Genomic DNA, 23,850 nt, shown 5'->3' with positions numbered 1-23,850 from the left:
TCAGACATCGCAGCACCAATCAACCCCCCAGACAATATGTCTCTAACAGTCAGAGCGTACTGTGATCCCTCCCTCTGGAAGGAGATGCTGATAAGTCTTCCCTGTGCCTTTAATTCACATCTCTGGAGTCAAGTGCGAGTCACACATGTTGGGCAAGCTCTGCTTAATTACTAGTGGACAGTAAAAGCATCGTTAGGAAATTCACACTCAGGGATCTTGCAGTCTCTCTCTCTCTCTCTCTCGTTCTCCCTAAGCAGAAGATGCTCAGAAGCTTGCTACACAGACTGCATTGCCTCTGTCCGAAAGGCCATGGTTTGTTACATCCCTGCCTGCAGCTGGAGCATGGCAGCTGGCGTGGGAGGGAAGAGGGCTGCTGCAGATGTCACAAGCTCTAATAGCACACAGCAAAAGCGTGATGACCATGGAGATGAGCAGAACCGTAGGCTTCGCATGTGCAGATAGACATGTGTGAACAGCAGTGGCTGCAGATGTGCAGCAGTGCACACACGCAAACACGGAGACGCATGCAATTACGGGGACCAGCACAGACGCACGCAAGGAGTCAGAGCCAAGCACATGGGAAACACGGGTGCACATGCCTGAACATATGCGAACATGGAGACCGACACGCCTGCAGCTGGCCCAAACATGCCTGCACATGTGCAAACAGGGAGACAAAAGTGGTATTTAAAAACATACATGCTGCTATGTCTGTGTGCTGTCTCTCTCATACACCCACACAGATTCCCTTTCCCCCAGCAATATCCCAAAGGGCAAAGCCTGGGGCTTTTCTAATGGCTCCTGTAGGGAAGTATGTGCCTCTTCCCTACACCACATGGAACCCTGCCCCTGGCTTGGGAGCCGTGTCACTAACCATCATAGATCTCTGGGGTTTGGATTTGTCAAAGGTTTTGCTCCTTCTTTAATGCCCTTTGCCCCAGGATCTCAAGCCCTTTACAGTCATGCATTAGTCAACTTTTACAGAGCCCGTGAGGCAGGGAGAAGATCACTCCAACCACAGCTCGAACTCATCCAGCTCTGGGGTGGAGCGCATCAGCTGACTAACAGCCCCCAGCAATGCTACCAAACAGTTTGGAAGAGGAAGTGACAAGGGATCTTGTATCCCACGGACTCTGCAGGGGAGATTGTGGTAGTTGATACGAGTTAGCATTTGACAAGTATGCCAAGGCTGCTATGCAAAGTGTCATGGGATGCTGTGGCGGCTGCAGAGAAGAGGGCTCTGGCCTGACAATGAACAGTTTGTTCGGTTGTTTCCATTGCAGTTAAATGTCCAGTGGACTAAATCCTCTTCCAGCCCAGCTGCACCATCCAGCATCTTCACCTGTCAAATGGCTGAGCTCCTGTTCCCCTGGACGAGGCTATACAGACTGGGGAAGTGAGAGCTGGAGAACGCATCCTTAGCCATAAGCTCTGTGGGGACGCCCTTTTCGTTTTGTGTATGTACAGCGCCTAGCACTGAACTTGGCTAGGGCCTCTAAACACCACATTCCTTACTCTTCCTCTGTGGCTGGCATCCCTGTACATCAGCAAATCCACCCTGTGCGTCTACCTGAGATCCTGCTGAGACCTGGTTACTCAGAAAGACCAGGGAGAGCAGCAGCTCGGCACCGAGTCCTCGGCCCTTGCTCCTCCTTGGAGCACGGCTACCTCTCCTTTGCAATGGCACTAAATCACTACGGTTCACAAGTGGCTAACACCAGCTTGGGGTCATTCTTACTCTGGGATGCCCGAATAACAATCTGATCTTGAGTGCCTAGCCCCAGTGGAGGGTGAAGAGAAATTTCAGGGCAGGAGATGGCTCCACTGTTGTTGTTTGCACACAGCAGGTTTGGGTTTGGTGGTCAGTTATGACTCCACAATGTGCCGATAACTCACCCGATAACTCCCTGGCCCTGGGAGCAGTCGGGTGGTTTGTTTTGGTTACCCAAGGACAGAGCTAAGATCATTCCTCCCCTTGTTTCTTTCCTCGCTGACACTGTTTATCTCACAGCGAGCTCAGTGCTGGTGAAAGGTGCTGGACTGACTGCCCTGGAGATGGGAATCCTCTGTTTGTTCACAGCACAGCTGGGGAGAGGGTTGCAGATGCCCGGCCTCTTCCCCCTGCTATGTACCCAGGGCCCTATAGCCACATTCCCCATGCCCTTATTCTGTACCTAGGGCTTGCTGGCCCCTTACTATCCCTCATGCCCTTCTATAGCCTTTCTTTAGCCTCTACCCTGTTTCCCTTTGTGCTCCATGCCCTGCAGAGACTGGCCAGTGCTCCCTAACTTGTGGCTCATCCCCCAGGGTCTGTCCTCTATCCCTCACCTATATGTCTATTATAACCTGTGCCTTATCTCTGAGATCCTACATTCTATGCCTGATACCCTGGCCCGGTCAGCCTCTGCTTAGACCCTAAAGTCCCATAGCCACTAACTAGTCTCTTCTACCCGACAGGCCTGGACTGAGCCCCCCTGACTGATGTCCTGGCTCCTGCATCTCATGCCCTGAGCCACATCTACGTGTAATGGATGGCATATGAATAGATGGCACACCATTAACGGCATCTAGGCCACAGAGCACCAGCCACACGGGGTCTCACCAGTGGATTTTGCAAAGAATATTAAGATTGAACCCAGAGAGGCTGCCAAGCCAGACTCAGAAAGTGCCCCATCCCTGTGGGAAAAGCTGAGCGGTTCAAAGCAGATACACAGAATGCCAAGACAGAAACCGATTGGAGACAGTCACCGGAGCCCCAGCCTGGATCTGCCCAACACAGCCATGGATTCTCCTTTGCCCCCTCAGCGGCTGAGATCTGCGTTTTCAGCCTCCATTAGAAAACAAGGCTGTTTATGCATTTGGGTGGCCACATGGCGCTCGGCTCCAGCCCCTTCGCCTCCCAAACAGACATCCCATTGTATCTGGAACCACTGTCGCCTGTTACCAGAGAAGAAACGCTGGACGCTAGCCACTACCCGCAGGATCCCTGGACCTGTCTGTCACTCCAGGATGTGTCTCCAATCAGCCTGCTCGAAAAGAAAAGGACAACGGATCCCTCACTGGGGAACAATAAATTCCCTAGGCCCGGAGAGTCAAATATGCACCAGACATACTGAACTACAGAAAGCCACGTCCACCTGAGCTAACATCCAGGGGAGGGGACCCAAAAGTTCTATCTCCATGGGTCAACTGCCTGTGTTTAACAAATGGGTGAGAGGGTGTGTGGCTGACCTCCTGGAAAGAAAGAAAGAAAGAAAGAAAGAAAGAAAGAAAGAAAGAAAGAAAGAAAGAAAGAAAGAAAGAAAGAAAGAAAGAAAGAAAGAAAGAAAGAAAGAATAAATGGTTTGGCTGGCCAGGAAAGAGGACTGCAATAACATGCTTAACCCCAGGTAAAGAGGGGCTGGGAAGAAAGGATGGAGAAAGAGGAAGAGATGCAGCCACTCCTCAATATACAGAGGCTTACTGGCACCTGCTGTTGCCTAGATAGGTGGCTTATATGGCACACGCTGATGCTTCAAATCAATGATGTGATTCGAGATCCTTGTGCAACATCCCAGCACAGCAGAGTGGGGTCACCAGCCATTTCCTCTCCCGGGCTGCAGCGGCCTCCCCTGCAGCGTATGCCCCTATCAGAAGGAGGAAGGCAAAGCAGGGCATGGCAAGAGCAGGAATGACCCAGATCCTTTCTCTCAGCGGGCAAGGTTGCCAGGCGGATTGCTCCTTCCCTAGATCTCTCCCACCCACCCATATGGCTGATGAGAATTCAAAGAGCCACTGAAAACATCCTTGACCGGGACTGGCTCTAAGTCACAGTGTGTAGGGTAGGAGCAATGGGAGGGTCTGGAGCAGAGTGGGAGAGCGAGGCAGAGCCTAGCGGACAAGGTGCAGAAAGACCATTGCCCCTGCCCCCTTGCTGGAGTTGTGTCCTGGAGCACCAAGCATGTGAAAGGAGGGGAGGATGGAATCTCAGTGGGCACCATAGGTCTGGGGTGGTAGACCCGTGTTGGAGGGCCCAGGAATGGAATGTCAAGCCGTGATGGAGTGTCGGCTCGGGGTGCACTTGGGGTAGGATGAGGCTCATCTGCATTCTGCCTGGATGTAGCTGATAACAAGTGTCCCCCACCCAAATATTGTCTGGAGGGAGGAGAATATATACCTCACTGAGCGCCAGCATCAGAAGGGACGTCTTGTAAGGGGGAGGTGTCCCTAATACAGACCATTCCCCTCCCAGTGGGTTCTGGAAGGGTAGGAACCTGTGAGCCAGATCCTCATCTGGTGTCAAGCAACCCATTCACAGCAGAGGCTGAGCCCCTGTTCCAAAGTCCGCTGCCTCGTGGTACAGAGAGAGCAGGGAGCTTCAGCCATGCCAGGGCAGAGCATCGGGAAAGAGGGAAGAAGAGAGAGATGGCTGACACCCCTGTCCTACCCACAGAGTCACTCACTGCTCACTGCTTAAAAGACTTTCAGTAGCAGCAGAGCAGTTGCTGCAACCCCTCTGGGACCAGCCTGTGCCAACGGGCTGTCCCAGCCCCTGAGATGAAGAGGAAGAGAAAAGCAATTGCAAAGGAAGTATAGGGGTTAAACTGCCACACTCCATCCCCCAGATCACCTGCAATGCAGCCCCAGAGCCAGGCACATGCGCCCATAACGCGGATTGGTGCACGTAAACTGGGCAGCGGCAGGGTACGTACCCACTGGGCTCGGCATGTGCAAGCATCGCTCCCTGCTTCACCCGCAGTTTGTGTCTGTGACAAGCGCGCATTCAGTGGCTGCGAGGCTTGGAAGCCAGGCCCTTAAAACACGGGAAGAGTCACTCAGCCACTGGGGAGGCAGGGGAAGGACGGACGGAGGTTTGACTAGCCCCTGCGCGCTCTCACCTGCTGACTCAAGGAGCTCACTGCTCCCTCTACGGCAGCTAAGGCTGGAGTTTCTTTTCTGCTCCAGAGCTGAGAGGTTCCCTTCATCCCAGCAGCAATGAGAAAGTGAGCAGGCCCCATCCTAACCTGGTCTAAAACCTTTGCCAGGACAGGTCAATGGGCATCTTAGCTGGACATCAGGAGAGGGCCCTGGGCTTAAAAGCAGCTTAAGGGGGAGTGGGGGGATATAGTTGTCAGAGGTTTCCTTCCTCAGTTAGGTTTTCAATTGAAAAGGTAATATGGGCTACAGAGCTTTCACTGCCGCCGGAGAGACCCTGGGAGGGCAGGGACTGAATGTGTGGCTCTGTGACCAAGCAAAACCTGTTTCTCGGCTGACATTAAGAGGGGACGGGGGAGAGGATGCAAACTGCACGCTGGCTCCCGGCACCAAACCACCAATGAGCTGGGGAGCTGGCTAGAGCTAAGCTGACGCATTTGAATAAGAGAACAGTTCTCACGGCATTATTTGATTAGGAGCCATCTGCCCCTCCCTAGATTTCATCTGTGCCCTTCGTACCAACAAACCCAACTGGCCTGTGCAGAAAGACACACGGACATGGCAGTGCACACCCCTTGTACACACATGCACACACCTCTGAACATGCCCACATCCCTGGATACCCACAGGGCATGCACACATACCGTTGTACGCACACTTGCATAGACGTACATATGTGCATACACACAAGCATGAAAAGACACATACACACACAGACACTTGTCTGTGGGCGCACCCACTTTCATGGGGTCACCGCTGCAGGGCTGGTAAAAAGCACTTTGGCATATGAGCCCGGGATAGCTATTGGGGGTATTTGCAGGATTCCCACCGCCACCTCGTCTGCTTTCATTACATGCTTTAGCTCATCTGAGCAACACACTGGCCCAAATCTCATCACCCCAGGGAGTGGGCACCTTTGAAGGAAACTCTCCCAAACATCCTCTCCTGATCAGGAGGAATTCCCAGTGGAGGGTGGGGGCTCAGGACAAGCCCACGTGGGGGCTCCCACCACAGGACAGCAGGAGAGACAGCCACGGAAGGGGCAGCTAAAGCCAGAAATCTTCATTGGCCCAACCAGATCAAAGAAGAGCTGCTCTGACCAAAGAGCAACAACTTAGCAAGATGGAAGCGTGCATGGCTGCCATTTGCTAGAGAAAGTCAAGGGGTCTTGTGTGTCCACCTGAGGACTCGCAAACTCATCCCTGCAAAGCTCCATGGACAGCCTCCTTCCTGCTGCTCTGTGTCCCAGAGGGCCATCTCTCCCTCTGCTCCGTGCTGTGCACCTCACTATATAGCTGCCCCTTCCCCCAGGCCTGGCTGCTGCCGGTTGCAATGACACAGTGCGTTTAGAGATGAGTGAATCTCCCTAGGCTACAGCAAGGACATGTCACTGAGGAGGGGGCAGTCGCTTCTGCTCCACCCCAGCATCCTCCTCCTTCTTTATCTCATCTTTCTATCTAGGTTGAGACACCACGCCCATCTGACTGACTATGCACTCACTCCAACAGGAGAGCGAAAGGGAGGCCGCTGAGGGGGCCACCTGCTCATCTGGGGCTGGGAAGCAGGTCACTGGAGCTGGCTCACCCGGTTCCCAGTGTGACTCAACTCAGGAGCGAGAGGTGCCCGAAGGATAGTTCTCAGCTACCCAGTGCCTCCCTGGAAACTAGGCTGGTGCCAGCTGGAACGATCAAGCCTGAGGGAGAGCCAGCCATGAGGAAAAGGCTGCTGGACCCTGCCAATGCCCACTTACGCTATTAACCACTGGTTAGCGATGCCCCTTGCATTGTTCTGAGATGAGTATCCCATCATGTCCTCTCTTCCTAATCCTGCTTTGCAGCTCCCATAGCGTTTGCCAATGCTTTCCCATTAATTTTAACACCCCGGTGAGACTGGTGATTATTATAACCCCATTATCCAGATCGGGGCAACTGAGGCAAAAGGAGGCGAAGAGGCTCACCCTACAGTCATGCAGACTCAGAGGCAGAGCTTGGAAATTAAAGCCTGGAGTCTTGTTCCCTGGTGTCGTCCCCCCCTCCCCCCCCCGCTCTAACCAGTAGTCAAAAGTGGTTTCCACCATGCGGTAACCGCAGAGTAGCCGGGCTAGTTGAACTCGGGTCAGCTGGGTCGGCTCCAATTCCAGTTGGAACACCCAACCCCTGGTGACACACACACACGCCCATAAATTCACTCCAGGCCAAAACTTGGTCGGTAAGTTCCAGTGCACTAGCGATATTTAATGAGAAAACAGCCGCAAAACACACACGCTCACTTCCCAAAATAGTCTGATCCAGTTGTTGTCATGCTGCAGGAGTGCACAGAAGAAAAAAATCTGACCAATGAATGCGATGTTTGCAAGCGTCAGCCTTTTAGCAGATGCTTCATGATATTATAGCTGCTCTTCAGACCATAATATGGACCAGTCTCCTTTGGCCTCTAACACAGATATACAGCTTGGGCATTGTGAATGGTCTGATGACGGATTCTCCTGAAGGCTGTGCAATCTCCTTGGAAAGGAAATTTCCCCTTGAATTGCAGTGAAGTCTCACATCTGACCTAAGGCCTCCAGGCCACTATAACTTTGGTGTGACTTAGTCAGTGATCATCAAAGTACTTTGAAGTTGCAAATTGCCATCAGGCATGTCTATAGCACCTCCCATCTGAGGATCTCAAAGCACCTTACAAACCAAGCTATGCCGGCCCCACTATGAACTCAAGAAGTATTACTGTCCCAACTTAAGAGAAGGGAATTGCCCAAGGTCCCACAGGAAAGCCTGTAGCAGCACTGGGAATAGAAACCAGATCTTCTGGTGCCAAGTCACCCATATCAACCACAAGACTGGCAGTGCCTCGAATGGCACCAATTTCCATGGCAGATAAACAGATAGCGCATTAGTGCTTCTTAAACATAAATTGAACCACAACTGTTCCCAGCCTCTGAAAATCAGCTGCTTAAGATCTTTCTTCTCCAGCTCCCTATGGTTTTGAATAGGCTGATTCCCATTAACATCTTTGAAGCTCTACACCACAGCCTGACACGATACCTGGTAATGGCTCCAAACGGACAGGAAAGCAGATTTGCATGGTAGACTGCAGGAGCCCTGAATTGAATCCGTTATGGGCGATTGAGCAGATTGCATTAAAGACAATTTGTGAAACAGATTTTTATAAGGGACTTCTTATGGCTTTTTATGGCAAGGAACTTTTATCTCCTTATAAGACAAAGCTAACATTATAAGAGGGGGAAGGGGAGGGAAATGTACACAGGAGAGGAACAAAAAAAATCTGCACTGAACAGATGAGCATTAACGGTCTGACAGAAGCAGAGGAATGCAGGGAGAAGACTAAAATTGCCTCCTGATTTCATTGCATCCTTCCTGGGTCCCATACCATTCTCTTCAGCAAAGTGGGTTATTTTTTTTTATTTGTTTTTTTGACCAGAGGAGTGAAAAAAAGCTTCATTCTATGTTCTCCATCTCTCCCTGTCTTTTCCCTGACACCTCTGCCTCTCTAGCTCTCAGTGGCTATATATGGATAGCTTCATGCACACGCTCTCCAGCTTTTAAATGTAACGTCTCACTCCCTTGCAGAACTCACTGTGAACCGATGTTGCTGAGGTGAGCAGTTTAGTAAGATCCATAAGCTCCTTGGGGCTCAGGGACCATCTTTTTGTTCTGTTTCTGTACAGCATCTAGCCCCCTTGAGCCCTCATCTCTGGCTGGGACTCCTACCCGCTACCACCCATGCTTCAGGGCACAAAGCAGTCACCAGCAGGGGTCAGGAAGGACTATATCGCCAAAGCGTTGCGGAGTTGACTGTACGTTTCTCTCTGCAAATCAGAGCCAGGCTACCAGACTAGGTCGGCCACTGGTAGGCTCCAGGAGAGACGGAGGAGGGATAGCAGAGTAGACAGAGCACTGACCTATTGCAATATGGCAGGAGATGGGACTTCCCATGGACCCTTAAGTATAGCAGGAAGCAGGATACTGATTAGATGGAGCACTAGTCTCATCTAGCATAGGGGTGGCAGGACAGAAACTGAAGCAATGAAGAGACAGAGCAATTGTGTTTTGCTAAGGCAATTCCTACGCTTCAGTGGTGATTTGAGGGATAAATTATTAATCACAGTGGCTGCAAGAGCAAACCACTCATCCCTCTGCCCCTGCAGACTCATTCCATCTCCAGTACTTTTTGGCTGTGTGTGGGGAGCGTGACCTAGCCAATGCCCTGAATGGAAAATCTCCAAGGGCATCCACGGCACATGATTTCCTGCAAAGTTTGAGCTTGTTTCCTGCAAGAAGCCACAGCTCAGAGCGGCTCTTAAAACAGCCAATCCACCTGGCTGGAGGAATAGTGGAGAACAGTGACCTGTATAAGAGCCCCAGGCTGTTTTCACCCATCATCTTATTCCTCTGCAATGCACAACCAGCTCCTTTTCCTCCCAGGCAGGGGGATAAGGAGGGACAGATCCAGCTCTGGCTTCCCTTTCCCCTGGACTCTCCACCCTTGGCAGATCCTCTCTGGACTCCTGACTTTCAGCACCAGGCCTTCAGCAGAGTCTCACCCTCTCCCACATCCCTTGAGCTGGCCAGTCTCCGGGTTTGCCCATCCCTGATGCTCTCCAGTGGAGACAGGTCCTGGGTGCTTGTGGCCAGCTGCTGATCTGGCCCTCTGCCTTTCCCCCCTTTTAAAACACCCACCTCTGATCCAGCTCCTCCTGCCTCCCCAGCTGCAAGCCTCCCTCCCTCTGCAGCACGCACCCCCTGGGGAAGGGCAGGCAATGGGGCGCTGGCACCTGCACTCCCAGGCCCAGGCACAAGAAGCTAAGCCCTGAACGAGGTTATCTGTTGCAGTTGCCTCCCAAACGCATTTTCCAGCACAATGCACCGGGACTGTCCCTGCCCCATCCGAGTGCTAAACTGACCGTCACCTTTTGTTTTCTTTGCAGGACCCCGGATTTACATTAACCCGTTTGGTGCTGCAGCAGGCGCAAGCAGCAACAGGGCCAGGCCAGCCAGGGCCATTTGAAAAGTGGGTCAGCCTATGAACTGCCCTAAAGGTCTGGGGAGAAGGGGGCAGAACCAAGCCACGCCTGGCAAACCGCTGCCCCCGGGCCGGTTCTCCTCCCACTTGCACCAGCGGTAACGCGGAGTGAGTCTTCAGTGGAGTGGTTCTGTCTCGACCCACCTGGCCCCGGGATCCGAATCAGGCCCCAGGAGCGGCTCGGCGCCGTGACCCGTGCAGCGGGGGGAAGTTCCCTCCGGAAACGGAACCTCCAAAGCATCTCTTGGCTGCGGGATAACGCAGCGGGGGCTTCCCACCCCTTTCAGAAAAGTGGGGGGCTGGCGAGCGAGCGCGCCCCAAACAGCTGTGCGCCTCGCCCAGCCCTTTTCTGGGAAGCCTGGCAGCGCCAGACGCTGCGAGCGCCAACAAGCAAACACACCGCCCCAGCGCCCGGGACACTGGAGCCCGGCTGCTGCCAAAACAAATCATCCTGTTGTTGTTTCACAGGCAAAATGAGATCGGCCCGTTCTGCCAGGCTCCCCCCGCCCCCTCCCTCCCATGCGGCACCCCCAGATGCCCACGCAGATGCCTTTACATCGGCTCCAAAGCTGGGCAAAAAAAGAAACAGCGTTCCCACCCCAGCAGCACCCCCACCCTATTCACCTCCAACTTCCCTTCGCCCCACAGCAGCCCCCCCCCCCATCCTTGCTGCCAGGGAGCCGGGCCCTTGGGAGGATGGGGATGGGCACAGCCGATGCCCGTCGCTCACCTGGTAAGAGGGAAGCCACCAGCAAGCAAACTCCAGTAGTCCACCAGCACCCAGGGCATCTCGACTGCCGCCGCGGAGCCATCAGAGTTCCTGAGTCAAACAGACCGGGAGCGGCGCCGGGGTTCAGGCGAGCTGCTGGCTTGGGGTTGCACCCCGCCCCCCTTCCAAAAAAAAATTGCAAAGGAAAATACAAACCCAACCTAGGCCGGGGCAATAAATATCGAGTGCACCACACAAAGCTGGAGGGGCCCCTTAAAAATCCACCGATTGTCGCGGACAGCCTCCTTTCTGGGGCTGCAAAAAGAGCTCCAAGCGGGAGCCCGGACCCGGCTTTTTTTTTTTCCAGTGGGCAGCTCTCCTCCTTCCTCCGGCGACCACGTCCTCAGGGGCAGAGCTCTCTCCCGGGGCGCCTGGCGTCCCCCCTTAGCACCGCCGCTCCCTGGAACCAGGCGGAGGGCAGGTCATGCTCCCCTTCACCGCCTCCCCCTCCGGACCCTGGGGGCAGGTCGGAGCCCTTCACCGGGGAACAAATCCCAATGCAACCGCGCCGGAGGATCGGTCTCTTCCCCCGCCGCCCAGCCGGGCTTTGCAAAGAGGGGGAAAGGGCTGGTTAATTTCCAGTCCACGTTGCTGCTGCGATCAGATGGTCCCAGCTTGGTGCAAGTTGCAAAGCTCCATGCCTTTGCTTCTCTCCTCCAGGAGCAGAGGGGAGGCAATCCCCGGGCACCGAGAGCGGGAGAGAGCGGGCTGGCGGCCGGGGGACTCTTTGGCACCGAGATTTTGCTGCTGCGGCGGCGGCTGGGGGAAAGAACTGGAGTCTCCTTGGAGCATCAGCACGGGAAAAGCGGGTCCCTCCCTTCTGGTCTCTGATCTGTAACAATGGAACGCGCAGACACACACTGGCGCGGCTCCGGATCCGTAACCCCGCTCCTCCGCCGTGATGTCAGCCCATGTAAAGCAGGAGGAGGGCTCAGCCTTAACCCTTTCCAGCCCCCCCCCCGCCTCGGCAGCAGCCGCCCAGTCGTGGCCTGCAGCCGCCCCACACTCGCAGACCGGGCTCTGGCTCGGTTTTTTTAGAGCTCCCCCCGCCCCCCCTAAAAATTAGCACCTAGTTCAAGTGGCTGCGCCCGCCGGGAAAGGCAGATTTAACATGGTCCCAACCCAGTACTCAGCCAGTCTGGTCCCGAACCTGCTAAGGCACCATTAGCCCACTAGTTTCAACTGGATAACTCCCCCCCACACACACACACTCCGGGAAGATCTGCAGCGCCGGACCCACTGTTTGTTCTGGTCTGGCATATTTAATCCCTGCAGTCATCCCATCGGACCGGGGTTCTTGAGTAGTGGGACCAGGGGCCTGGGAGTCAGGATTCCTGGGTTCACCCTCACATGCCCGCCTTCACCTCAAGCATTTCCCTTGTATATTGTTTCCCGCCTCCAGCATCCATAGCCTGTCCTGTCCATTTAGACTACAAGCTCTTCTGGGAGCGGACTGGAATGATGGATAAGTAATACAATGATCTGGTTTTCATGGCTGAGAGTCCCTGGGCCCCATTTTATCTATCTGTACAAAGGGGGTAACCATGATAGGGATTTGCTTTACAAAGGGGTTGGATGAAGGCTACAGGACAAGGTTCCCAGCTCGTGGAGTCACGGGATGAAATCAGAATACTATGGTTTTAGCCCTCATGGATACAGAGGAATGCCTGAACATGTGAACCAAGTATTATATGCCTGTCCATGCTTGAAATAATAGCCCCTGTCACCTCAGTGGAGGGTGGGGCTGCACTGTGGGGGTGAGGGACTGGGCAATATCTAAATCTCCGGCTTTCTGTCATTTGGCCCAGTTGTGAGACTTCATTAACGACTGCAAAGCACTTGGATGATGAAGGCAAACTTTTACTATTGGTAACAAGTAGAAGTCTGCCCCCAGCCAGAGATAGCTCATCAGAGGGATGCAGTTTAGGGAGCAACCGTTTCCATAGCCCATGGTATAGAAGGAGTGGCACAGCTGGCATCATATCTGACTGCTTTTGACTTCCCTAAGCCAATGGATTAGGTGCCTATTTTGCAGCTGGGTGGACTGGAGGTGAGATTTAGTGTGTGATTAAGCAAAACTCAAACCCACAACCTCTGAGATTGCAGTCAAGCCACTGGCCACCACACCTCATAATTGGTTTATGTATATACACACATACACACACATACTTTTATAAACGTCCCTTGTTTATGTAGGACCTAGACAATGTGCAATGTAAACAAAGGCCATGCTTTGAACATATTTTGTGTGTATATCTATATGTAGACATGCTGATTCAGAATTAGCATTTTTACATGTATGTACTTTTTTAAAATGACCCTTGAATATAGGACCTAGAGAAAAACAATGTTTTCTGCTTTTAAAGGTCCCTCTGCTAACTCAGTGTTTAACCAACAAACCCTAGACATCAAGCTGCACTGGCATCAACAAGGTTGCTGAGTCTCAAACAAAGATGTGACGAACAACAACAACAACAACAACAACAAAGTCATGTTGATTTCAAGCTCCATTAGAAACAACACAGGAACAAATCAATGCTTGGCAAACAGAAAAGGACAGAATCAGTAGGGAAGGATATTGCATACAATGGTGAGTGGAAAGGCGGAAGCTATAAAAAGATACCTCCAAGGACTCTTTCAACACCCCTTTCCTTTTTTTCTTCCCAGTGAAGCTAATTGCCATTCAAGGGAAGGTTGGACAGTGCTGTAACCAAGCGGATTAGCCAAATACAAGGTTTGTTTGAAAATAATGAAGGTTATTACGTAGTAATGAGGTTTAGCTAATAGATTCATGGATTTCAAGGCCTGAAGGGACCATTAGGATCATCTCGTCTGACCTCCTCTGTAGCACCGGCTAGAAAACGTCATCCAGTAATTTCTGCACCAAGCCTAGGTCTTCTGCCTGATCTACAGCATACATGATAGAAAGATAACCAGTCTTGATTTAAAGACAAGTGGTGGTGGATGGACAGGTGATAGTAAGTTGTTCCAGTGGTTAACTACCTCACTGTTAAAAATGTGTAGCTTAATTTTAGTTTGAATTTGTCTAGCCGCATCTTTTAGCCATTGGATCTCATGTTGCCTTTTTCTGTTAGATTAAAGAGCAGTCTACTGTCAAGTTCATGAAGAATAGAGCTATCATTGGCTGTTAGCCAATATGATCAGGGTGCAACCCCATGCTTCGGGTGTCCCTAAACTGCTGACTGCCAGAAACTGGGAGTGGACAACAAGGGATAGATCACTTGAAAATGCCTTGTTCTGTTCATTCCCTCTGAAGCACCTGGCATTGGCCACTGTCGGAAGACAGGATACTGGGCTAGATGGACCATTGGTCTAAGCCAGTGTGGCCGTTCTTATGTTCTTAACTTGCTTCCCCATATAGATACTTGTAGAGATCGTCACCTCACATTTCACAGCATCATAACTTAGATCTTTTAATTTTATTTTGCTGCTGGGTGCTTATCATTTGTAAGTCAAATTAATTAGTAGGGCACTTAGAGCTTTCTGTATGGGCTTTTAAAGTTGTGGGAGAAAGAAAGAAAGAAAGAAAGAAAGAAAGAAAGAAAGAAAGAAAGAAAGAAAGAAAGGATATGTCTACACTACCCCCAGCGGGTAGTGATCAATCTATCAGGGATCGATGTATCGCGTCTCGTCTAGATGTAATAAATCAATCCCCAAACGCGCTCCCCTGTCGACTCCGGAACTCCACCAGGGTGCGAGGCGGAAGCGGAGTTGACGGGGGAGCGGCGGCCGTCAATCCTGCACCGCGAGGACACGAAGTAAGTCAATCTAAGTCGATCTAAGATACGTCGACTTCAGCTACGCTAGTCTCGTTGTGTATCTTAGATTGATCCCCCCACGGTGTAGACCAAGCCAAAGAAAGAAAGAAGGAAAGAAAGAAAAAGATTTATTCCCAAGTAACACAAGTATGGGCCTGGTTCTCAAGCGCTACTGAGCACACACAACTCCAGTAGAAGGCAGTGCGCGCAACAGGTGCTCAGAACCCTTGAAAATCATGCCCGGTCTGTCTACGCTCTTTAATTATCCGGGGGGAGGGATAGCTCAGTGGTTTGAGCATTGGCCTGCTAAACCCAGGGTTGTGAGTTCAATCCTTGAGGGGGCCACATAGGGATCTGGGGCAAAATCAGTACTTGGTCCTGCTAGTGAAGGCAGGGGGCTGGACTCGATGACCTTTCGGGGTCCCTTCCAGTTCTAGGAGATAGGATATCTCCATTAATTAATTAATTAATTAATTTAGCCAGGTATTTTTAGAGCATCCATCACACTTTAAGGTTAAAGGCACAGAAATGAGGCACGCTTCTCTGAGGTGCCACTGTGTATTGCAATGAACTAGGGAGTGTGTCTATGTGCCACTGCCCCCTACGGGCATGGAATCAGAACTGCTTAACTGTGGGGCATAGTTACTATACTGCTAACAGGCCTATAGACAGTCATGACTCTTCTTTAGTTCAAGTGATTTTGGAGCTGGAGGGTGTGAATGGTTTGTCTACATTAGGAAAGGCAGTCAGGCTTAGTTAACACACGCTAGCTAGCCCCAATCTCACCAGGGGCTTTTCCCTAATGTAGATGCAGTTTAATCTCCCCTCTCCCCTCTTACTTCAATTTAGCCGACTGAGGTGACCCAAGAGTTTAGGCTAGGGTATATCACAACTGTTTGTGTTGTGGAACAATCTTTTGTGGAGCGTCTAGACTAGTATTCGTAATCATGTTCGTTAACTCAAGTTAGAACAGGAGCACAAGCCCCAGGTTAGAGAAACCTACAAAGGCTCTGTCCCTATTAATAAATAGCTCTAGGTACATTTCACTAAAGACAAAGAGAAAAATAAATCTGTGTTATCAGTGACCTGAAACCTAGCAAGGAAAACAACTCTCCAATCCCACCTGGAAGTGATCTTTGCCACTGAATGTACAGGGACTCTAAAGAGATGGTAGAAAGGAGCCATTCATGTTAGGTGGGAGCCACTCACCAAATCAGAGCTTTTCCTGTGACACGAGTCCAGCTTTCCTTGTGGGGTCTGGCCTAGGCCCAGATACTAGCAATACCATAGTCACTTGGCCCACTCTTTTATAAGTTGTCATGCAACTAATGTTCTTGAAATTGCAATTAAAGCATGCAACATTTGGCTGGGAGTGGACAGGCTCCCTGCAGCGCAGTGACAAATCGCTGGCCACACGTCAGCTGAGGGTGCATCGAACTAATCCAGGACTTTTTCATGGATGCTGACTCTACAGGCAGCCTTTTGCAATCAGATCCCATCTGGTGCAACTCCCAAAATCCTTAGCGACAGTTACCAGGGTGAGCGCAGATGCAGTGGCTTAGATGGTTCGCTCTGAGGAGGACACATTTGGTAGTGGCTAAGGTCTGCACTAGCAAGAGAACAGACACAGAGAAAGAGAGGGATTCAAAGTGCCTGAAGACTGGTCATTTGGGGCCTTCCCTACATCCAGGGCCGGCTCCAGGCACCAGTGCAGCAAGCAGGTGCTTGGGGTGGCCAATGGAAAGGGATGTCACATCTGGCTCTTCGGCGGCAATTCGGTGGTGGGTCCCTCAGTCCCTCTCGGAGGGAAGGACCTGCCGCCGAATTGCTGCCGAAGACTGAAGCGGCAGCGGTAGAACTGCCACTGATCGCGGCTTTTTTTTTTTTTCGCCGCTTGGGGCGGCAAAAATGCTGGAGACAGCCCTGCCTACATCATAGGCTGAAAACAGCTGGCGAGGATGTTACAAACGCCCAGTGACAAAGTTTATCATAACAATAGGGACAGACCCCAGCTGCATGAATTCCTACAGGTATGACAGATCAACAATCTCTTAGCCAATCAGCAACACAGAGGACTGCTGCACGGGCAGAGAGCCCGATCTCAGTGAAGGCAGCACTGCTCTGGGCCTTCGTCACATGCAGGGGCACTTTCTGTGACTCCGCGTCATAGGAACACACGTTGGAATCATAGAATGATAGACTCAGCTGTTTGTCCCTCTGAAGCAGAGAAACGTGGGTCCACGCACGGGAGGGGGAAGGGGAGAAATCATTCAGCTACGCCTTTGTAGACACTAACCCCTTTTCTGCTCTGGGCAGACATTACAAAGCCTGCGGAACTATGGGCTTGAATTGACTATAGGCCAAAAAGGACCATTTAGGATCATCTACTCTGGCCTCCTGCCTAACACAGGCCAGAGAATTTCACCCAGTAATTCCCAGATCCTGGCACCTTTTGGCAAAATTTCCTCTCCTGCATTGGATGATGCTTTGCCACCACCCACCCTGGAGGTGACAGCTTTCCAGAAGTTCCCTGTGCATGTAGTTTGCATAGCACTGTGACATGAATGTCACTATAGACATGGATGATGTCATATTATGCTGATGATTATGGCCAGAGGGACTGAAAGGGGAAAAGAAATTGCTCTTTAAAGCATTTCTCACTGGGCTTTTGCAGCTGCTTTTGTTCTGTGAACGGCCCGCAGCAGAGCCCTGTCACTCTACATGGGGAGCGCATTTGACACTCTTATCACCGCCCCGTACCTGGGGTGTATTTGCTGCAGCAGTTGATTACATTACCTTCCGTGTTTATAAACATTTTGAATCAGTGCGGAGTGCAGCGCTGCACAGAATGTTTAAGAGGGCATTGGCTTTATTTTTGCTTTTTCATCTGTAAACACACATAAATTGTCTGCGATGCACTCAACAGTGAAGGATCAGAGCTGCAAATACTTCTGCGCTTGGCTTCAGTCCTGAGCTAGCCTATTGCAACCTCTCTCTCTCTCTCACACACTGCTCCAGCAACAGAGCCAGATCTCCTCTACCACCTCTCCTGTAGAGAGAAGGCATTTCAATCTCTGTATTCCTTCCCAGCCTGTGGTTCTCTAGATGGCTCCATTTAACGGAGCCGAAAGCAACCCTGAATTAGAGGGGAACTTGTCCCACAGTTAACAGAGCTCACACAAGTTCTAATCCCTCTGCAAACATGAGCTGGGTCTAGGTGTTTATGCAATGCTGTCAGAGCACCTTAGCCCCCTGAAAAGCTCACAGCATCCCTAGTGAGGCAGGAATTTTCATATAATCCCCTTTGTACATGGGAGAAAAGAGGCCCAGGGAGATTAAAGCCCTTAGGTGCAATCCTGGCCCTACTGAAGTCAATGGGAGTTTTGCCATTGGCTTCAAAGAGATCAGGATTTCACCCCATATTTTCAATGTCAATTGACTTGGAGTCCCCAGTGTTTGGATGCCCAGCAAGAGATACATGGCTGGGGCTGATTTTCAGAGGTGTTGGGCACCCACCACTCCAATCAACATCTATGGGAGCTGCAGACGCTCCGCACCTCAGAAAATCAGGCTCCCACAGGTGTCTGGATTACAGCATCCAATATCAGGGAACGATTTTGGCTGGAGTGACTCTGCCCCAGTCTTACAGCAAATTCAGGACTCTCCGATCGCCTGCTTTGCCAAGCTGCCTTCCAGTCCCAGGGTTTCTCCTGGGCTGGTTGTATAGATGCGCCCATGTCTGACCTGAATGGACCCTCCCTGCCCTTGCTGCAGGGAGGCAAAGAATTCCTGCCACATGGTCTTTCGGGACTCCTCCTACGGCTCCGAGCCAGGCCCAGAAAAGGATGGAGGATCTGCCCTTGCCAGCACACAGCCAGCTCAGGAGAGAAGAGACAGACTTTGTCCTGAACCACAGCTCCTCTTCAGGGTACCTCTACCCCAGACCAGGGCTGGCACCTCCCTCTCATAGTGCCCAGGGAGTGAATGGATGTGTACCCCACCCTGCTTCTCCCAGGGCCAGAGCTTAATTTGTAAGAGGTGCCAGGGATACACACAATTTTTTTTTTTACTTTCATACCTGACGTGGCAAGCTCAGAGGTGCCGGAGCTGTGAACTGCTAAGCCTAGAGGTGCCGGGGCTCAGCCTTGGCACAAATTAAGTCCTGCCCAGGGCACACGTAGCTGGAGGCCGGAATCCCCAGTGGAGCCTAATTTGGATGGTACCCGGCTATAAGCTGGAAATTGGTGGGTAGATTCTGAAGGAAACATCTTCATCACGGGGGCTGGGATGGTTTCTGATGGAGCGGTAGGGGCCCTCAGGAAGCCAGCAGTTGGCTAGGAAAAGCATGGGCAGAGCCGGGGTTTCTCTCTCCCTAAAATTCCCCCACATTTTTAGGGAGAGAAGGTGACGGCACAGCTGCAAGAAGCACAACTGTCTGACGCCATCTAGTGACTGAAGGGCAGCATTTATGCTGCTGGATTCACCCAGCCAGGCAAGGATTTCGGGGCTAGGGAGTCATTTATCACAGCAGAGGATGAGTTGCTGTTCACAGGGACAGCTAGAGAGAAAGAGGATCGGGAGGCAGGTAATGGAAATGTCCAGAATATCATGGAGCCAGGCTGATTTCCACCAGCTGAAGATCTGGCCCGTCGTCCCTAGGAGTTTTCTCACTGCTTAGCCCCAAGTGCGTTGCTTTTGGTAGTGCCGAGGTGTGTGTCTTCCCTGTGAGGATATCAGCTCTCTCTGTTCAAGTGTGCATCCAAACACGACAAAAGAATAATTTTGCTCAGGGAAAGTTGTTTAAACGCCTGATGCAAAGAGCTATTGTTGCTGTTGACAGAGCTGGCACTCAAGGAAACACACACACACACACAGCCTCATGTTAGACAGAGAACACCATCGGCTTCCAAGGAGGCACGGGGGACAGACAGAGAAAATATATAGAGAGGAAATCAAATAAAAGCAGCTCTCCCCTCATTTCAAAGGGCATCTATTCCCAGGGTAGCTAACAAGGTGCTGCAAAGAAAACACAGCCTTCTTCCCTGCAAGGATACAGCCCCAGACACGACGCTGTGAGTCCCACACCCTCTGCAAAGCCTATGCTTCTCATCTGGAGAGTGCGCAAGACTTAATGGTGGTTGTACTAGAAAGTATCATCCATTATTTAAGAGCCACTGTATTGCTGCCTTCCTGAGAGATGTGGCACACCCTGTGAGGCTTTAAGGACAGGACATAGAGTCCCCAAGTGGTACTCTGAATAGCCTGCAGGGTGAGAGTTTTGGAAACTCATGGGTGCTCACTCCTGTGAGAAAAGCAATGGAGGGCTTGTCTACACTTGGAAATTTACTGGAATACCTATTCCAGAATCATTATTAACCTTGTGTTTGTCTCGGACGTGAAAACAGTCTTGTTCACTCATAGAGGCTCTGTGGGCTGTGGACAACTGTGGTCGAGTGGCTGGATCATGGGACCAGATGGTGGGAGTTGTATTCCTGGCTCATCTGTTGATTCACTGAACTCAGTGGAATCACTGGTATGAATCTAGAGTAACCCCACAGCAGTCAGTGAGTAAATGTGGAGTAACTCCACTGCAGTCAGTGGTTTAAATCTAGTGTAACTCCAATGGAGTCACTGATGTAAATCCAGAGTAATTCCACTGAAGTTATTGGAGTGACTGGGATCATTCTGGAGTAACTCCAGAATCATTAAGAGTAGGTTAGATAAATGTCTATCAGGGATGGTCTAGACAGTATTTGGTCCTGCCATGAGGGCAGGGGACTGGACTCGATGACCTCTCGAGGTCCCTTCCAGTCCTAGAATCTATGAATCTATGAAACTCCTAAGGATCCACTGTTCGGACTCTGGAATAACTCCAGTGCAGCCAGTGGAGTCACTGCTGTGAATCGGGAGTAGCTCCAATGGAATCATTGCTGAATCTGGAGTAACTCCAGGCGGGTGGCGGTCAGTGGAGTCACTGCTGTGAATCGGGAGAAGCTCCAGTGGAATCATTGCTGAATCTGGAGTAACTCCGGGCGGGGTGGTGGTCAGTGGAGTCACTGCTGTGAATCTCAAGTAACTCCAGTGGGGTCAGTGCCTTTCCTCCAGATCTGGGGTAAGTGAGAGCAGAATCCTCACCTGTGCTGTGCATTGAAATCACCACCCTTACTGCACAGGCAGCCTCGCTGTAATTTGCCTACCACTTATCACAGAGCCACCTCCAGCGAGCTCCCTCCTTTCACTCGCTCCTTCCCACACCCACCTCTTTCAAACAGATAATTAGTTTCTATTTGTCACAAACCAGCTGCCGCTCTGAAGCCAGCTCCGGAGACCCAGTTCCCTCTGAGATCCAGGTGTCATCTTCCTCGTCACAAACTCCTTGATCGACCAGCGGAAGCACAGCCCTCCCCAGTGATGCTGATTTATCGTCCTCTAGGCTGTTAGCATTAATACTTGATAAATACAGATATTAATAAGCCAGCCTGAGTTTTCCTCCCTGGAGTTAATGAATCTCCCCGTGCTGACACGCGTGGGCATTGCCGGGCTGCATTGACAGCGGAGAGCACATTGGTATATTGTTCCGTTGAGTCTGTGGGAGGACGGACCAAGGGGGTGAGCCTCAGGTGTGTGAGAGCTCTGACCCCACAGATCTTAAGGGCCTACAAAGGCTGAGCTGGCCCTAAATTAAAGGCCTCCCACTGTCCGTCTCCCTTCTCCATCTATGCTTCTCTCGCCCTCCCTGAGATGCTGGTAGGTGGGCCGACCTTCCTTCTCCACCTCTGACAAGTAGTGAATGCGCTCCTCTTCTTACCTCTAAGTCACTGGCAGGACTGGGGATTGTCCTCCTCTGGGGCACAAGTGGGACAGTGGTTGTCCTCAGCCGTGGTTCTGTTCCTATCTGACCTACCTGGGGTTCCAAAGACAATTCAACCAGCCAATTATCCAGATTCTGCCCTCTTTGCATCCCATGCAACCTTCCCAAGTGACTTCCATGGGCATGTGCAGGTATAGCCAGGAGCAGAATTTGGCCCGATCCCTGCAGAGAGGGGATGACATCCCAGGGCTGCGTCTGCAGGGGGCACCCCTTGTGGCTTGGCTAGAATTAATGAAGATGTTTTACTGTCAGAGGGTTGGGGATGAGACACTCGGTTTTTCATCTAATCAACCTGCAATGCACCAAATTCACCACAGCGGAGAGAGCGGCGCTTGCGAAAGGGCAGAGTTGTGATGACAGAACGGAGAAGGATTTTGTGGGCAGCGAAGGCGAAATGGTGGCCGTTTGCATGATGGTTAGACCCATTACTGGATCCTCTGCTGGAGGAAAGTCTCAGATTTGCAGACTTCTGACCTGCAGTAGGGGTGGTTAGTGACCATACATGAGAAGGGAGGCTAGCCCAATGGTTAGGGCACTAGCCTGGGATTGGAAAACTCCAGGTTTAGTTCCTTGCTCTGCCACAGACTTCCTGTGTGACCTTGGACAAGTCACTCAGATCCTCAAATGTATGTCGGCACCTAAGTCCCATGGAAATCAATAGCACCTAAATACCTTTGAGGATCTTGGCCTTAGTATCTCTATATCTCAGTTCCCCATCTGTAGAACTTAGCTAATATAATTATTATTATTTATTTGTAGCACTGAGGAGCCCCATCAGGGACAAGGACCCCACTGTGCTAGGTGCTGTACAGACACAGAACCAAAAGACGGTGCCTCCAAGGTAATCTGATCTAGAACTGCCCTACCTCCCAGGGAGGCTGCGGGACGGCGGGGAATAAATATCTTAAAGACTGTGAGGTGTCGAGATACTTCAGTCAAGGGGGCCAGACAGGAGCTTTAGATCGACTGACTTAACAAATCACCTCGTGACAAGCAGGGAGAAAAACAACATATTAAATTTTCCTTTGCAAATTTTTGAACGTGAAATTTGATTCCCGACTCAAACGAGCTCAGATCAAAAATCGTTTGAAAGCCTGAGATTTCAGCAGGAGTGTTTTTGGTGGAGGTTGGGTGACAGGTGACATTTCTGGGTTGCAAAACACCCTGATCTGGAGGGACAGAAACACCCACTGTTGGTGTGGAATTTCGCTGGGATGTTGTGGCTTTCACAGAGCTAGGAGCAAAGAAGAAGTTCTTCTGAGAAGTTCTGAGCATCTTCCACTCCCATAGGGAAGCAGGGGTGGCCAGTCCATTGGGCACTGGACTAGGATCCCAGAGACCCTGGCTCTCCCACTGACCTATGGTGTGACCTTGGGGACTTCCTTTTGCCCTTTGTCCGTGTTATCTGTTTAGACTGTAAGCTTCTTGGGACAAGGAGCCAAGTTACTGTCTGTTAGGCAGCACCTGCCTCAACGGGGCCCTGGTCTCAGTTGGGGCTGCTAGGTGCTTGATATAAATAACCCCCACTGAAGTGGTGGGTGCATGCCACCTTTTAGAACTTCATTGACTTCAGCAAGGAGTTTTCCTGAGTAAGAAGCGACTAAAGCCTCAGGGCTTGGCCTAGGGAAGTTAGGGGAAAGCCCTAGTAGGGCATTGTGGCAAGGCATAGAGCCCCCAGGGAACAAAGGGTTAACCGTAGCTCTCTTTTGCACAGGTGCTCTGGGGAAAGGTTTTAGGAGTGGCCGGTTGGCAGTGCTTGCTTGGGGGGAAGGCGCCATGCACAGGAGTCACGCCACAGCCCTTTGCTAGTGCACAGACCCTCCCTGCTGTATGGCTCTCGGTGATTTTCAGAGAGCACACAGAAAAAATTGCTCCAGGGCTCCTGCTCCTCACTCCTGCTTCCGAGGGTGAGCGGTGAAGGAGGACTGGGACTTGCATGGAGCTTGCTTGTCAGTCACCCCAGGCCTGAGCCAGTGAAGTCAAGGGGACACTTTGCACTGCCTTCAGTGGACCTGGGATCAAGCCCTGGAACAGGAAGGATGACTGGCAGCTGGAGTTACCTATTCTGCTAACCCCAGCAGGAGCCCAGTTGGAGGCGATGTCTTCCCCTGCTGACCGTATAACAAGCAGAGCCTTCAAAAACTCCCCTCCACCGACAAGCGCTGCCCCTTTTGCACGGAGCTGCATGTCCCCCTTAGCAGCCAAGAAATGCTGGCACTGGCTGAAAACAGGTCTGAGTGGGGTGGACAGCTGTGAGCGTGCACAGCCCTTCCTCTCCTCAAAAGCAGACAGTGCGGGGCAGAAGGATGGTTGGGCCGTTATTGTGTCCAGCTGGACCCCTGGGCTCTAATCGCGTCTCTGCTGCATATTTCCTGTGCGACTTTGAGCATGTTGTTCAAGGCCAGATAGTGCCTGACCCAGCCTGGGCTCACAAGGGCACCCTTGCCTCTGCAGAAGGATGCTTGACCTTTGCCCAC

General features: G+C 51.5%; 1 protein-coding gene across 6 annotated transcripts in view; it reads right to left on the bottom strand.

The window, feature by feature from the left end:
• NECTIN1 (nectin cell adhesion molecule 1) overlaps positions 1-11,597 on the bottom strand; it is a 154,438-nt gene extending 142,841 nt beyond the window's left edge. For 4 of the 6 annotated variants that reach the window (XR_004643663.1, XM_034754670.1, XM_034754673.1 and 1 more), the window contains exon 1: positions 10,099-10,222. Coding sequence is in view for 5 of the 6 variants with exons in the window: in XM_034754670.1 (XP_034610561.1) it covers positions 10,099-10,195 (97 nt within the window). In the remaining variant the exon portion in view is untranslated. Of the gene's footprint in view, positions 1-10,098; positions 10,223-10,684 lie in introns of those variants that run through there. The other 2 variants (XM_034754671.1, XM_034754672.1) reach the window with 2 other exon arrangements.
• Between the last annotated feature and the right edge of the window lie 12,253 nt (positions 11,598-23,850).

Source organism: Trachemys scripta, chromosome 21 (genome assembly GCF_013100865.1).
Source record: "Trachemys scripta elegans isolate TJP31775 chromosome 21, CAS_Tse_1.0, whole genome shotgun sequence".
NCBI lineage: Eukaryota > Metazoa > Chordata > Testudines > Emydidae > Trachemys > Trachemys scripta.
The sequence above is the reverse complement of the archived record's forward strand: the minus strand, read 5'-3'. Positions and strand labels throughout refer to the sequence as shown.